This window comes from Pristiophorus japonicus, chromosome 4 (assembly GCF_044704955.1).
Source record: "Pristiophorus japonicus isolate sPriJap1 chromosome 4, sPriJap1.hap1, whole genome shotgun sequence".
NCBI classification, from domain to species: Eukaryota; Metazoa; Chordata; class Chondrichthyes; family Pristiophoridae; genus Pristiophorus; species Pristiophorus japonicus.
The window spans coordinates 315,163,535-315,180,471 of NC_091980.1; the positions used below are offsets into that span (position 1 = coordinate 315,163,535).

Sequence of the window (16,937 nt, forward strand, 5' to 3'; positions counted from 1 at the left end):
AATGATTTAGATGAAGGAATTGAGTGTAATATCTCCAAGTTTGCAGATTGGTGGCAGTGAGAGCTGAGAGGAGGATGCTAAGAGGCTGCAGGGTGACTTGGACAGGTTAGGTGAGTGGGCAAATGCATGGCAGATGCAGTATAATAGTGGATAAATGTGAGCTTATCCACTTTGGTGGCAAAAACATGAAGGCAGAATATTATCTGCATGGTGGCAGATTAGGAAAAGGGGAGGTGCAACGAGACCTGGGTGTCATGGTACATCAGTCATTGAAAGTTGGCATGCAGGTACAGCAGGCAGTGAAGGCGACAAATGGCATGTTGGCCTTCATAGCTAGGGGATGAGAGTATCGGAACAGGGAGGTCTTACTGCAGTTGTAAAGGGCCTTAGTGAGGCCTCATCTGGAATATTGTGTTCAGTTTTGGTCTCCTAATCTGAGGAAGGATGTTTTTGCTATTGAGGGAGTGTAGCGAAGGTTCGCCAGACTGATTCCCGGGATGGCAGGACTGACATATGAGGAGAGATTGGATCGACTGGGCCTATAGTCACTGGAGTTTAGAAGGATGAGAGGGGATCTCATAGAAACATATAAAATTCTGACGGGACTGGATAGGTTAGATGCAGGAAGAATGTTCCCGATGTTGGGGAAGTCCAGAACCAGGGGACACAGTCTAAGGATAAGGGGTAAGCCATTTAGGACCGAAATAAGGAGAAACTTCTTCACTCAGAGTTGTTAACCTGTGGAATTCTTTACTGCAGAGTTGTTGATGCCAGTTCATTGGATATATTCAAGAGGGAGTTAGATGTGGCCCTTACGGTAAAGGGATCAAGGAGTATGGAGAGAAAGCAGGAAAGGTGTACTGAGGGAACGATCAGCCATGATATTGAATGGTGGTGCAGGCTCGAAGGGCCGAATGGCCTACTCCTGCACCTATTTTTTATGTTTCTATGAAGGCATATGGGATCCTTGGCTTTATAAATAGAGACACAGAGTACAAAAACAAAGAAGTTAGGTTAAACCTTTATAAACACTGGTTAGGCCCCAGCTAGAGTATTGTGGCAAATTCTGAGCACAACAGTTTAGGAAGGATGTCAAGGCCTTCGAGAGGGTGCAGAAGAGATTTACTAGACTGGTACCATGGATGACGGACTTCAGTTCCAGGGAGACTGGGGTTTTTCTCCTTCAAACAGAGAAGGTTAAGGGGAGATTTGATAGAGGTGTTCAAAATTGTGAAGGGTTTTAACAGATAGAAACTGTTTCCAGTGACAAAAGGGTCAGTAACCAGATAATTGGCAAAAGAACCAGAGGCAAGATTAGTTTAAAAATGCAGCTATAATGATTTGGAACGTGCTGCCTGAAAGGGTGATGGAAGCAGATTCAATAATAACTTTCAAAAGAGAGTTGGATAAACTTGAAGTTAAAAAAATTTGCAGGGTTACGGGGAAAGGGCAGGGGAGTGGGACTAATTGGATAGTTCTTGTTAGGAGCAGGTACAAGTATGATGGGTCGAATGGCCTTCTGCTGTATCATTCTATGAAACACAGAATGGTTGGTATTGTCCGTGAAGCACCCGTTATATTGGGTTTACTGGAGATGAATGAGTTTTTCTAATAGTCGGCCTCTGAATCTGATGAGTTTACCTCCGGGTTGCTGCGCGAGACCTAGGAGACCGAATCATTAGGGTCATGCAACGCAGTATAACTCTAATCCATCACCATGGAAGTAGGATAATGTACACATACACACAAGACTGTATTATTTATTTTTTCCCTTTCTCAAGTACATTGTCTATGGTACATTCCTTCATAACCATCGCTGTGATACACCCACAGCAACAATATTATTCAGAAATATGTACAGTTGTTACCGCAACAGAAAATTCTAAATAAACCCACAAAAAAGCTAGGTTTTATAATCTGCTGTACAAAAGAAATTAAAAATTTATACAAAGCACAGAAAATGTAACAATCCAACTCAGTATTACAGCTGTATCCACAGATTACAGTGACGCTATAAGGAACTTAATTTTTAATTTAATTTACTTAATTTAAGAGCAAGTTTCGAAAAGCAAGAGTGGTACACAAGTTCGGGGAGTTGGTCGGGTTTCTAATTATTGCTCCCTAGATTTTTAAGAAAATGTTCTCTGTACCGGGGATGAGAAGGATGAACTGCAAACTCTGAGGTTCTGACTCTTCTGCCCTGCGCATTCGCCCAGCAATTAAAAACATTCAGATCACAGTCGGAAGTGCGACTGGTAAAGTCCCCGCACTTTTAATTTAAGGATACCCTTCTGAACAGCAGCCCCTGTTGGCGGGAGCAGAGAGAGCGGGACTGAGTGCGCTAAGGATAATAATAATTCAGTCATGCCCCTCCTCCGAGATTAGCTCATAGCCTGCGGCCGCCCACTGCATCCCTCGCTCCACTGGCCACTTTAAGTACTCTTCCTTTTCCACCCAATGCTGGTGAAAGGAAATCACACCATTGTGGGGGGGGAATAATAAAATTAAATAATATCTCTGTCTCCCCCCACAAAATGCTAAGATTGAAGAGCAGGAAGCGCTGTATCATGAAGGGATGTCCATGCAAAGGGCTTGACCTGACTGTCCTGGTGGGAGCCCATTAACCAGGATGCTGTCAGTGGGTGACATCTAAGTGCAGACAGGCAGGGGCAGGTGCAACACGGTGAGCTTGCTGACATCAGCAGGTTACTAATGCAACATGGTTTTACACTGGAACAAAAATAAATCCAAATCCGGGGGTTGTGGGACCTGAAACACCTTCACCGTTTACATCAGTTCTTATGTCAGCTGACCCTCTGCTCACTTCACTGCTTATATTACAAGGATTTTACTTTGAGCTTTTTTTGAGGAAGGAATGGGTATAAGACTTCCCAGAAATACTGGGAGAACATTCCCAGAAATGCTGGATGCTGAATGTGACATGGACCTTGGTTACACAGGGCGATGTCCTTCAGGGAAGGAAATCTGCCGCCCTGACCCGGTCTGGCCGATATGTGGCTCTCGACCCACAGCAACGTGGGTGACTCTTAACTACCCTCTGAAATGGCCTTGTTGTATAAGGCGGCTCACCACCACCTCCTCAAGGGGCAACTAGGGATGGGCAATAAATGCCGGCCTTGCCAGCGACGCCCACATCCTGTGAACAAATAAAAAAACAAATGTGAGTGAAGCCTTGGGACCTGTGCGGTAAATTGAAATGTTAGTTAGTGCTGGCTTTGTGCCATTAGATTGGGGGGAGGGGGGTAATGGTTACACGGCAGAGACTCGCTAATGCGGCATTTCACCAAGAGAACCGGAATGTTTGGGGATCGGCAGGTATTAGGCTGTCATATCCCCCCCTCATTTCCTCCACCCCTCCCACAAAAGTAAACCTTTGACTTTTGACATTTTTCTTTTAAAGTCCATCCAACCATTCCCTTCCCGAGAGGGTGATCAGGCAACTTGGTCCCAGGCTTCGAGTAATACCGCGACTGCTCATCTTTTCAACCTACTTGGAGATGCTTTGCCAGCCCTGCATGACTTACTGAGCCTGAAATCTAGCGTTACAGCAAGAGCAGAAATAATAACCGGGAATTTACTGCGCACCTTCCATTTAATCTAAATCTAAGCCATGAATTCAGCAGCTGATGAAACAGTGCCTCGCGACAGAAAGGCTGAGCCTGTGACCTTGGACATTGGGTCGGGCACCGAGGGACTGGTGGGTTGCTGAAGCAGGTTCAGGGGACACTCGACAGGCAGGCAGGAGCGTCCGCACTGGGACATCCAGAGCACAATAACAGGGCCCTTGCTTCCGAGTCAATGCAAGAAATTAAAAAACAGCCACAAGATGCCCCTCGCTGCTCGCGGGTTTACAATCTAATCGATGAGGGCTCTGCCCACCCACAGGCTGCAGTCACTTACTGTTCTGTTGTTAAACATAATATCTCCATGCCCTCTCAAAAATAAACCAGGGAATATTCTACGCAGCCACCAGGTCAGTCAGATTAGTTAAACGCTACACAGATCACCTTACGGTTGCTGCTTTTTGTTTAGTTTTTAACAGAACTAAGTGAGACCAAAATATACAGGCAAGGAAGTGTGATGTGCAGTGACTCCCGGCCGGTTGCCAGCACCGGGACCTCGAGGCTTCATTGCTGTTTGCGGATTCCCTTCCCTGGGTTGTTGAAGCTCCACAGGGGCGAGCAGTTACTGGTCGCCCAGCCGCCACTTCTGGGACTCTTCCTGCCGAGCGTCTGGGTGGATCTGGTTGCGCATCCCGCCCAGGACGTTGGACGTGGCCTCTGTCGCCACGATCAGCGGCTTGACCACGGCGGGCGGGATCTGCCGGAGCACGCCGCCCACCGCCCCCGGCACGCCCCTCTGCTCGTGCTCCCGGGTCGCCGTCTCGTAGATCATCTGCGCCGTGTCCGTGAACCCCTGGCAAAACACAAGCACCACATCATTTACAGCTCACACAGGCCCAGAGACTGCTCCGGGTCGTCTTAATGTCCTCCGTGGCCCGGCTCCACGGGGATATGGGGAGAGAGTGGGGAGGTGGAATCTGGGGAGAGGGTGGGGTGGTGGGGTTGGGGGATATGGGGAGTAGGTGGGGTTGGGGGATATGGGGAGTAGGTGGGGTTGGGGGATATGGGGAGAAGGTGGAGTAGGTGGGGTTGGGGGATATGGGGAGTAGGCGGGGTTGGGGGATATGGGGAGTAGGCGGGGTTGGGGGATATGGGGAGTAGGCGGGGTTGGGGGATATGGGGAGTAGGCGGGGTTGGGGGATATGGGGAGTAGGCGGGGTTGGGGGATATGGGGAGAAGGTGGAGTAGGTGGGGTTGGGGGATATGGGGAGTAGGCGGGGTTGGGGGATATGGGGAGTAGGCGGGGTTGGGGGATATGGGGAGTAGGCGGGGTTGGGGGATATGGGGAGTAGGCGGGGTTGGGGGATATGGGGAGTAGGCGGGGTTGGGGGATATGGGGAGTAGGTGGGGTTGGGGGATATGGGGAGAGGGGGAGTAGGTGGGGTTGGGGGATATGGGGAGAGGGGGAGTAGGTGGGGTTGGGGGATATGGGGAGAAGGTGGGGTTGGGGATATGGGTAGGTGGGGTTGGGGATATGGGGAGAAGGGGAATAGGGCTTTAAACCAAAAAATGGGAAGGGTCAGGTGAGGAGAAATGTAGATATCTAAAGAGCAATCGAGTAGTGTAGCGATATGGGGAATAATAAGCAGGGTGAGACAGGAAGGGACAGAGGGCCGGATTTTCGGTTGCCTAACGCCTCAGTTAGTGGTCAGAGGGGACATTAGTGGGAGCGCAAGAGGTTACCAACCGGAAGTGCAGCGTTTAGCGCCCCGACCAAAAATTCATTCGCAGCTCACTGGGGAAGTGTGAGTGTGGGTCGGAGAAGTTTTAGTTTTTTTTCCATCCTGTTTCTTCAACCAACATCGCGGCAGCTTCCCGTGGGGAAATTCAGTCGGCCTCCTGAACTCCCGCCCCATTTGCACCGACGATGAGTGTACAACGTCACTTTTAGCGCTGCTCTCTCATCTTTGAGCGTAAAAACTGAATTTGGCTGTTGGAGCCTGCACCTAACGCCTGGCGGAAAAATTACAACTTGGGCGGTGACACTGCCTCAAAAAACGCAGTACTGAATTTCAACCCCGTTGTATGTGTCTTCACAGTAGAAGACGCAAAAAGCATATCTAAAATGGTGGGGAACCAAGGGTGTAATGAGAGTGAGGAACTTATTGTAACCAATACAAGTAGAGAAAAAATACTTAGGAAACAAATGGGACTGAAAACCAACAAACCCCCTGGACCTGACGGCCTACCTCCTCGTGTTCTAAAAGAGGTGGTTGCAGAGATAGTGGATGCGTTGATTTTGATCTTTCAAAATTCCCTAAATTCTGGAACGGTCCCAGCGGATTGGAAGGTAGCAAATGTAAGTAACCCCGCTATTCAAGAAAGGAGGGAGAGAGAAAACAGGGAACTACAGGCCAGTTAGCCTGACATCAGTTGTCGGGAAAATGCTGGAATCCATTGTTCAGGAAGTGGTAACTGGGTAGTTAGAAAATCATAACATGATTAGGCAAAGTCAACATGGTTTTATGAAATCGTGTTTGACAAAATTTATTAGCGATTTTTGAGGATGTAACTAGCAGTATAGTGTTGACAGGTCTAGGCACCAGCATGTCTACAAGGATGGCAATAATTGAGCTGCTGCTCGAGTGTGAGAAATGTCGGTAGAACAATGAACAGATTGAGCTACAATGCACGTGCACGAGAAGAGGTGACTGTGTGCGATTTACGTACTGACCTTATGTACTGCCGGCGTGCCTGTGTTCTAACCTTACGTATAGAACTGTATAAATATAGGGCACACCAGCAAACTATAGGGACTCTAATATGTCTTGAAGAGACTACAGTGAGCAGTCAGAGGGTTGAGTTCACCAACCTCCGATGTGAGCATAAAGATGCTCTCTCACATGTGCTGCGTGTGTTGGGTTTATATTTTTTGATAAAGATCACTGATCAGACGACTCTGTGTCTCCAAAGTCCACATTGAGCTAAAAGGACAGGGCTTGTCCAAACATAACACTGCCTGTTTTATTGCAACACATTTAGTTGTGCCACATGTTAATTGTGGATGGTACCATCAGATGTTTCATGGGTGCATCACAAACTACTGCCGTAATCTGGCAAACCCCGTGACCTCACCTCTTTCACCACGTCGTACGCTTTAGCCACTCCTTCGCGTAGATCGACCGGCTGATGGGCCAATCGGTGCTGAGAGATGCGTTTGGTCCTCATCAGACTATGTGTAGTAGGACCCGGGGAAACCATGTCGTAGGCTGTCTCAGCTGCTGCCTGCCAAAACCCCCAAAAATAATCACATTCAAACATCGCAGTCTGCGTGTACGGTGGTTACCGACTGTCCGTGTTTAACGGTCTTTGCCTCCGCTGCTTGCTCGGTGCCCGACAGGCTCGCCCATTATATGCACATTTTAAGCGTCCCCACTAATGCATTGAGCATTGCCGCTTCTGCATACATGCAGCATTTGGTGACTGCACTGAATCTCTCAGAATTTACAGCAATGAAACAGGCCATTTGGCCCAACACATTTATGCTGGTGTTTATACGCCACACGAGTCTCCTCTCATCTTTCTATTCCCTTTTCTCTCATGTACTCGTCTAGTTTTGAAAGCATCTAAGCTATTTAAGAACATAAGAAATAGGAGTAGGAGTCGGCCATCTGGCCCCTTGAGCCTGCTCCGCCATTTAATATCATGGCTAATCTGATCTTGGCCTCAACTCCACTTCCCTGCCCGCTCCCCATAACCCTTAACTCCCTTACCGTTCAAAAATCTGTCCATCTCCACCTTAAATATATTTAATGTAATATATTCGCCTCAACCACTTCCTGTGGTAGCGAGTTCCACATTCTCACCGCTTTCTCCTTATTTCCCGATTGGATTTATTAGTGACTAGACTATCTTGTATTTATGGTCCCTAGTTTTGGGTTCTTACACAAGTGGGAACATACTCTCCACACCGACCCTGTCTAACCCATTCATAATTTTAAAGGCCTCTATCAGGTCACCTCTAAATCTTCTCTTTCAAAGAAAAAAACCCCCCAACCTGTTCAATCTTTTCCGATAGCTGTAATCTCCAACCTCTTTCGGAAAGGGAAGCTGCCATCCTTACCTAGTCTGGGCCTAAATGTGACTCCAGTCCCAGACTAACGTGGTTGACTCTTAACTGCCCTCTGAAGTGAGTCCAGCAAGTCACTCAGTTCAGGCTAACAAGGGATGGGCAATAAATGCCAGTGATGCCTGCATTCCGAGAATGAATCAAAAAATGATAAGCAACTCACTGCCTCGGTAACTAGGTGAGCCGTGGGAGAGCCTGACGGGTAGAATAGGACAGGCCCAAGACAAATGGTGCTCAGTGACGTTACAGTTGCCAGGCTCTCTCCAGCGGGGGTCCGTTTGCGTTACCTGTATAGTCTGTACCAGCCGATTGGTCAGCTCCAGGGCGGCCATGGCGGTGGAGGTCCCGAACGAGGCAGCTCCTCGCTGGAGGCCTCTCACGATGTGTCCATCCCTGCGATACTGCTCTATGGGCAGCCAGACCAGGTCCTTCAGTCCTTGAACTAATCAGAGAAAGGAACAGTCAACAAGATACCAGGGGCAATATTTTGTAACTATTTTCCGTTTATTGCAGTTTAAAATATTTCCCGTCCGGAATATTTATCCAACTCCTCCCATTATTCGACAGATTTAAGCAATCAAAAGTTTCATACAGTCCATAAAAAAAAAAAGCAGATTATGCAATTCCCACTCCAATTTTACAATGTTTCATGTGCAGGTTGATTGTCTCTGAGTGATGATAACTTCCCTGCCCCTTGCCCCAAAGAATACAGCAGTGTGTGTTGATGCAGAATAGTACATAAGTGGTTCCTTGTTTTGAGGCCCAGGGAACTGGTTGTCCCCTGGGCTGGCTGCCCCCTGGGCTGGCTTGCTGGCTGCCCCCTGGGCTGGCTTGCTGGCTGCCCCCTGGGCTGGCTTGCTGGCTGCCCCCTGGGCTGGCCAATGTGTTTGTTTCCAGCTCACATCCTGTGACATTGACACAATCTCTTAACATTACAGTAACAAATGGACTCAATCATCAGGAACAGACTTACTACCAGAATGTTAACCCTAAACTAACAGAAATAAACACTTAAAAGAACAATTTTAATAACAAACTATTTGCTCTGATAGTGCCAAGTAACATTTGCACCCCACAAGTGCCAGGCAATGATTCTCCAACAAGCGAGAATCTAACCACACCGTGCCATCACATTCAACGCCATTATCATCACTGATCCCCCACCATCAACTCAAAACTTAACTGGACCGGCCACATAAATACTGTGGCTACAAGAACAGGTCAGATGCTGGGTATTCTGTGGCAAGTGACTCACCTCCTGACTCCCCATAGCCTCTCGACCACCCACTCCACTTGCCTTGATGAATGCAGCTGCAACAACACTCAAGAAGCTTAACACAATCCAGGACAAAGCAGTCTGCTTGATTGGCAACCCACCCAGCACAAAGGAAGATGGTTGTGGTGGTTGGAGGTCAATCATCACAGCCCCAGGACATTGCTGCAGGAGTTCCTCAGGGCAGTGTCCTAGGCCCAACCATCAGCTGCTTCATCAATGACCTTCCCTCCATCAGAAGGTCAGAAGTGGGGATGTTCGCTGATGATTGCAGTGTTCAGTTCCATTCGCAACTCCTCAGATAATGGAGCAGTCCATGCCCACATGCAGCAAGACCTGGACAACATTCAGGCTTGGGCTGATAAGTGGCAAGTAACATTCGTGCCATACAACTGCCAGGCAATGACTAACCACCTCCCTTTGACATTCAACAGCATTACCATCGTTGAATCCCCCACCATTGACCAGAAACTTAACTGGACCAGCCACACCTAAATACTTCGGCTGCAAGAGAAGAACAAAGGCTGGGTATTCTGCAGCGAGTGACTCACGTCCTGAGTCCCCAAATCCTTTCCACCAGGAGCATGGTAACACCACCACCTCCCAGTTCCCCTTCAAGTCACAAATCGTCCTGCATCAAAATCCTGGGACTCCCTCCCGAACATCACTGTGGGAGCACCTTCGCCACACGGACTGCAGCGGTTCAAGAAGGCAGCTCACCATCACCTTCTCAAGGAGCAATTAGGGATGGGCAATAAATGCTGGTCTTGCCAGCGACACCCACATCCTGGGAATGAATAAAAACATTACAGAGCAGGGAAACATCTCAGCATGAGTGAAATCTCTCAGACAGCATAACCTGTGAATAAAGGTTTTACACTTTATTGCAGATGTAAAGCTGTCCTAAAATAAAAAGAGCAAGAAATCCTGCACAAAGCAGGAGTGTTAAATTTACAAGTGCTGTCCTCTGATTCCTTCAGTTACTTGGATCTGCCTGCTAGGACGGTGTGGAATCGGTATGGGTGGAGCTACGGAATACCAAAGGGCAGAAAACGCTAGTGGGAGTAGTGTACAGACCACCAAACAGTAGTAGTGAGGTTGGGGACAGCATCAAACAAGAAATTAGGGATGTGTGCAATAAGGGTACAGCAGTTATCATGGGCAACTTTAATCTACATATTGATTGGGCTAACCAAACTGGTAGCAATACGGTGGAGGAGGATTTCCTGGAGTGTATTAGAGATGGTTTTCTAGACCAATACGTCGAGGAACCAACTAGGGAGCTGGCCATCCTCGACTGGGTGATGTGTAATGAGAAGGGACTAATTAGCAATCTTGTTGTGCTTCCCTTGGGGAAGAGTGGCCATAATATGGTAGAATTCCTTATTAAGATGGAGAGTGACACAGTTAATTCAGAGACTAGGGTCCTGAGCTTAAGGAAAGGTAACTTCGATGGTATGAGACGTGAATTGGCTAGAATAGACTGGCAAATGATACTTAAAGGGTTGACGGTGGATAGGCAATGGCAAACATTTATAGATCACATGGATGAACTTCAACAATTATACATCCCTGCCTGGAATAAAAGTAAAATGGGGAAGTTGGCTCAACCATGACTAAGAAGGGAAATTAAGGATAGTGTTAGAGCCAAGGAAGAGGCATATAAATTGGACAGAAAAAGCAGCAAACCTGAGGACTGGGAGAAATTTAGAATTCAGCAAAGGAGGGAGGGCAAAGGGTTTAATTAGGAGGGGGAAAATAGAGTACAAGAAAAAGATTGCCGGGAACATAAAAACTGACTGCAAAAGCTTCTTTCGATATGTGAAGAGAAAAAGATTAGTGAAGACAATCTTGCAGTCAAATTCAAGTGAATTTATAATGGGGAACAAAGAAATGGCAGACCAGTTCAACAAATACTTCGGTTCTGTCTTCACGTAGGAAGAAACAAATAACCTTCCGGAAATACTAGGGGACTGAGGGTCTAGTGAGAAGGGGGAACTGAAGGATATCCTTATTAGGCGGGAAATTGTGTTAGGGAAATTGATGGGATTGAAGGCCGATAAATCCCCGGGGCCTGATAGTCTGCATCCCAGAGTACTTAAGGAAGTGGTCCTAGAAATAGTGATCATTTTCCAACAGTCTATCGACTCTGGATCAGTTCCTATGGACTGGAGAGTAGCTAATGTAACACCACTTTTTAAAAAAGGAGGGGGGAGAAAAAAACGGGTAATTATAGACCGGTTAGCCTGACATCAGTAGTGGGGAAAATGTTGGAATCAATTATTAAAGATGAAATAGCAGCGCATTTGGAAAGCAGTGACAGGATCAGTCCAAGTCAGCATGGATTTATGAAAGGGAAATCATGCTTGACAAATCTAGAATTTTTTGAGGATGTAACTAGTAGAGTGGACAAGGGAGAACCAATGGATGTGGTGTATTTGGATTTTCAAAAGGCTTTTGACAAGGTCCCACACAAGAGATTGGTGTGCAAAATTAAAGCAGATGGTATTGGGGGTTATGTACTGACGTGGATCGAGAACTGGTTGGCAGACAGGAAGCAGAGAGTCGGGATAAACGGATCCTTTTTAGAATGGCAGGCAGTGACTAGTGGGGTGCCGCAGGGCTCAGTGTTGGGACCCCAGCTATTTACAATATACATTAATGATTTAGATGAAGAAATTGAATGGAGTATCTCCAATTTGCAGATGGCACTAAGCTGGGTGGTGGTGTGAGCTGTGAGGAGGATGCTAAGAGGCTGCAGGGTGACTTGGACAGGTTAGGTGAGTGGGCAAATGTATGGCAGATGCAGTATAATGTGGATAAATGTGAGGTTATCCACTTTGGTGGCAAAAACACGAAGACAGATTATTATCTGAATGGCGGCAGATTAGGAAAAGGGGAGGTCCAACGAGACCTGGGTGTCATGGTACATCAGTCACTGAAAGTTGGCATACAGGTGCAGCAGGCGGTGAAGAAGGCAAATGGTATGTTGGCCTTCATAGCGAGAGGATTTGAGTATAGGAGCAGCGAGGTCTTACTGCAGTTGTACAGGGCCTTGGTGAGGCCTCACCTGGAATATTGTGTTCAGTTTTGGTCTCCTAATCTGAGGAAGGACGTTCTTGCTATTGAGGGAGTGCAGCGAAGGTTCACCAGACTGATTCCTGGGATGGCAGGACTGCCATATGAGGAGAGACTGGATCGACTGGGCCTGTATTCACTGGAGTTTAGAAGGATGAGAGGGGATCTCATAGAAACATATAAAATTCTGACGGGACTGGATAGGTTAAATGCAGGAAGAATGTTCCCAATGTTGGGGAAGTCCAGAATCAGGGGACACAGTCTAAGGATAAGGAGTATGCCATTTAGGACCGAGATGAGGAGAAACTTCTTCACTCAGAGAGTTGTTAACCTGTGCAATTCCCTACCGCAGAGAGTTGTTGATGCCAGTTCATTGGATATATTCAAGAGGGAGTTAGATATGGCCCTTACAGCTAAAGGGATCAAGGGGTATGGAGAGAAAGCAGGAAAGGGGTACTGAGGGAATGATCAGCCATGATCTTATTGAATGGTGGTGCAGGTTCGAAGGGCCGAATGGCCTACTCCTGCACCTATTTTCCATGTTTCTATGTTTCTTGGATCAGTGGCCTTAAAGTAGGAGGCCAAGTTAATAACTGAACATCACAACCATGCTCCAAACACACACTTTTTAAAATTAATTCCCAGGATGTGGGTGTCCCTGCAAGACCAGCAGTTGTGGCTGATCTTTAGTTGCGCTGAGGTTTGATGCAAACTGAGCGTTTTGCTCGGCTCACTTCAGACAGCAGTTAAGAGTCAACCCTGTCGGTTGTGGGACTGGAGTCACATGTAGGCCCAGATCGGGTAAGGGCAGCAGGTTTCCTTCCCGAAAGGACATCAGTGAACCAGTTGGGTATTTACGGCAATCTGACAGTTTCATGTTCACTTTGACTGACCCCAGATTTTTATTTCCTGATTCAAAAAAAAACTGAATTCAAAATTCAAACTGCCCATGGTGGGATTTGAACTCCTGTTCTCTGGATTATTGATCCAGCAATGTAACTATGACATGACCGTACCCTGTGTAATTCCACAGCAGATCAGCGAGGGCTGTAAGAGGACAATTATGATCAATTTAATGCCCTTTGCATTACGAACACTCACCTAACTGCACCAAGGAGTGCATGGGTCCAACGCCGCCGAGAATACCGGGCAGCTGATTCTTCCTGATGTCGGTCACCCATTCGTTCAACGCATAGGAGACGAGTTTGTCCACTCCCAGCAACCTGCAGAACAAACCGTGCAGGTTCAGTGGCGGTGGAACTCGAGCCTTGGCAGGAGGGGGGACCCTACTGGGAAGCAGGAATGCCGAGATACGTGACAGGAAGGCCGAGCCGGAAATCGCACGGACTCACAGGCCGGACCTGGATGCTGAAAACGTGTAGCGGAGACTCAAAGCCGCATTGGCCAACCTCAAAATAAGGTCACTGCATCGATTACAGACTAATACCACAGTGAGAACAGCCAGAGGGCCAGCTCGCAGGCATCTGGAAGGGCACCCTCAGGGAGCTACTAGCCTCACCTCCACCCAGCCACATACCCCTACTCCCCCCGCCCCGCCCTGCCCTCACAGGGCAATTCCAGACACTGCCAGACTAATTCAGAATGGCTAGGATAGTTTTAGAACCAGCTATTCAGACTGATTGTGCTCTTACCCGTGTCTGTAACACAGTCTCTTCAACTTCAACTCAGAGCAGTTCAGCTGGGCTAGTCCGATTAGGATCCCTGCTAAGGTGCCCTGAAATACAGAAATAGGGAGATAAGAGCTTTGCGGACTTTGTGATCAGGCCGCGTTAAGCCGCAGCCCTGTTTCACAAGGTCTTCGCCCAGTGACCATGGGTACTCATACCCCTCTGCCTCGATGGTCAAGGCATGCTGTGCAAGAGGTTTGCTCCTAGCCTGACTCTGATCAACCGTTAATGAAACATGGGACTAAATGGAGGATACACAGTTAGAACTCAGCTTGAATTACATTCTCATGTCCTTACTCTAACTCATTCTTTCCCAGCGCATCAACTACAGGAAACTCTTCACCTCCTTTCTTGGCTCAGTGGACAGCACTTTCTTCTCGATCCCCACTCCAGAGACTTGCGCACATAATCTAGGCTGACACACCAGGGCAGTACTGAGGGAGTGCCGCACTGTCGGAGGGACAGTACTGAGGGAGTGCTGCACTGTCGGAGGGGCAGTACTGAGGGAGTGCCGCACTGTCGGAGGGGCAGTACTGAGGGAGTGCCGCACTGTCGGAGGGGCAGTACTGAGGGAGTGCTGCACTGTCGGAGGGGCAGTACTGAGGGAGTGCTGCACTGTCGGAGGGGCAGTACTGAGGGAGTGCTGCACTGTCGGAGGGGCAGTACTGAGGGAGTGCTGCACTGTCGGAGGGGCAGTACTGAGGGAGTGCTGCACTGTCGGAGGGGCAGTACTGAGGGAGTGCTGCACTGTCGGAGGGGCAGTACTGAGGGAGTGCCGCACTGTCGGAGGGGCAGTACTGAGGGAGTGCTGCACCGTCAGAGATGCCGTGCCGTCTTTTGCCATCCTCTCCGACGGATGCAAACGATCCCATGGCCACTATTCGAAGAAGAACAGGGGAGCTCTCCCCGGTTTTCTGGCTGATATTTATCGCTCAACCAACATCACTAAAACAAATTATCTGGTCATTTATCTCATTGCTGTTTGTGGGAGCTTGCTGTGCGCAAATTGGCTGCTGCATTTCCTACATTACAACAGTGACTACACTTGAAAAGTAATTAATTGGCTGTAAAACGCTTTGGGACATCCTGAGATCATATAGGAACATAGGAACAGAAGGAGGCCATTCAGCCCCTCGAGCCTATTACACAGGAACAGAAGGAGGCCATTCAGCCCCTCGAGCCTGTTACACAGGAACAGGAGGAGGCCATTCAGCCCCTCGAGCCTGTTACACAGGAACAGGAGGCCATTCAGCCCCTCGAGCCTGTTATACAGGAACAGGAGGCCATTCAGCCCCTCGAGCCTGTTACACAGGAACAGGAGGAGGCCATTCAGCCCCTCGAGCCTATTACACAGGAACAGGAGGCCATTCAGCCCCTCGAGCCTATTACACAGGAACAGAAGGAGGCCATTCAGCCCCTCGAGCCTGTTATACAGGAACAGGAGGCCATTCAGCCCCTCGAGCCTGTTACACAGGAACAGGAGGAGGCCATTCAGCCCCTCGAGCCTGTTACACGGGAACAGGAGGAGGCCATTCAGCCCCTCGAGGCTGTTACACAGGAACAGGAGGAGGCCCATTCAACCCCTCGAGCCTGTTACACAGGAACAGAAGGAGGCCATTCAGCCCCTCGAGCCTGTTACACAGGAACAGGAGGAGGCCATTCAGCTCCTCGAGCTTGTTTCACAGGAACAGGAGGAGGCCATTCAGCCCCTCGAGCCTGTTCTGCCAGTCAATGAGATCATGGGCAATGTATAAATAAATGCAAGTTCTTTCTTCCTTCTTTTTCTTTTTTTCTAATGGGTGACATCAGGAACTTTATTTCGCTCCGCCGGAGGCTGACACCTAAAGGGAAGCGAGGCACACGGTCTCTGCTTGCTGTTTCCTCAACATAAAGCAGTGGAGATGGAGATGGGAATTCAGTAGCTGGGAAGGGGGCAGGAATTGCCACCTACATCTAGCCGGGCTGTGGCATCAGACTGCTGATTGTGGATAAATTTCCCTATTGAAATATACAAATTAGAAACACATTATAATCTCAAGTGCAATGGGTGAGACTCTTGTTCCCAATCTGTTCACTGATTGAATTCTGTCGTACAAACGCAGTGCTGATCAGACATTGCCCCCCCAATTCCTCGCAACTTACTTGATCCATGGACATGTGCTTGCCGTGGTAATCCAGCCGGATCGGCACTTCCGACGTGAAGCGAAATTCCCTGGAATGAATGATGGAATTCACTTTGTCAATCAATGGGTTTGAAAGTTGTCTGCTTTAGATATGCAGCAGAGCCACTTGCCCAGTGTGTAACACACCCAGATTCTCTCTTTCTCGCACACACACGCACAAAATATAATCTAATGCCTAAAGAATGGCCCTCTACTGGGCTGCTTCATCTAAAAGCAGAAGCACACAATGTGAATGGCAGCGTATGTATGCATGGTCCTCAGTCCAGAGGAAATTGCCAAATAACCCTCTCCGAGATCTCCCCTATTTGGACCTGGGCCAAAGCTCTTCCACACTCAGGCTCCATAACTCTGGTTAGAATGAAGATTGGGGGAGCAGTTTGTGGAGAGGAGGGTTTAATATTCTGAACAGAAGCAGTATTAGTAATGTGAATTATGCAATAATATAGGCTGCAGTCCAGTGCCTAAAAGCCAAAGGTGAATTCAACATGCAGTCAAACACTTGAAGATTTACTAAAGGTGAAACGCACCTGAACATACGCATGGCCATCACCTGAGCTTACAGAGAATGCTTTGCTGCAGGAGATTCACACATTACAGTCAGGTTCCTTCAACTCTGCAGAGGTGCCTCCCTTCTTCATCTTCCAACCCATGGTACTGATCTCACTTCTTTTATACTGTTTCTAAACTGCACTAATCCAGGGGCACCTGGATTCCATGCCCCTTTACCCACTCTCAATCTCCATTCTGACATCTTATGGGTCTCGAGTTGTACAGAAGAACATTGGTGTTTTAGGTCTGTCTGACACAGAACAGAGGGGTCAAGGACAGAATCTGTTTGGCTAGAGTTAAGAAATATTAGAGGTGCCATCACACTATTAGGTGTATTCTATAGACCACCAAATGGTGGGAGAGATATGAGGAGAAGTGATACATGGTGTTTGAAAGAATGAGGAGGACATATAAACTAAATGGTATAACCTGAAGAGGGTGCACAAACAGGGA

The 16,937-nt window shown here is 48.1% G+C and overlaps 1 protein-coding gene across 7 annotated transcripts in view; it reads right to left on the reverse strand.

Annotated features, from left to right (window-relative positions):
• Positions 1–1,746: 1,746 nt before the first annotated feature.
• LOC139263517 (autophagy-related protein 2 homolog B-like) overlaps positions 1,747–16,937 on the reverse strand; it is a 135,902-nt gene continuing 120,711 nt past the window's right edge. For 6 of the 7 annotated variants that reach the window (XM_070879726.1, XM_070879725.1, XM_070879722.1 and 3 more), the window contains 6 exons: positions 15,895–15,964; positions 13,717–13,799; positions 13,166–13,287; positions 8,001–8,155; positions 6,720–6,869; positions 1,747–4,437 (listed from right to left, as the gene is read on the reverse strand). In XM_070879726.1, the coding sequence (XP_070735827.1) occupies positions 4,207–4,437; positions 6,720–6,869; positions 8,001–8,155; positions 13,166–13,287; positions 13,717–13,799; positions 15,895–15,964 (811 nt within the window). In that variant the 3' untranslated portion in view covers positions 1,747–4,206. Of the gene's footprint in view, positions 4,438–6,719; positions 6,870–8,000; positions 8,156–13,165; positions 13,288–13,716; positions 13,800–15,894; positions 15,965–16,937 lie in introns of those variants that run through there. The other variant, XR_011593159.1, reaches the window with a different exon arrangement.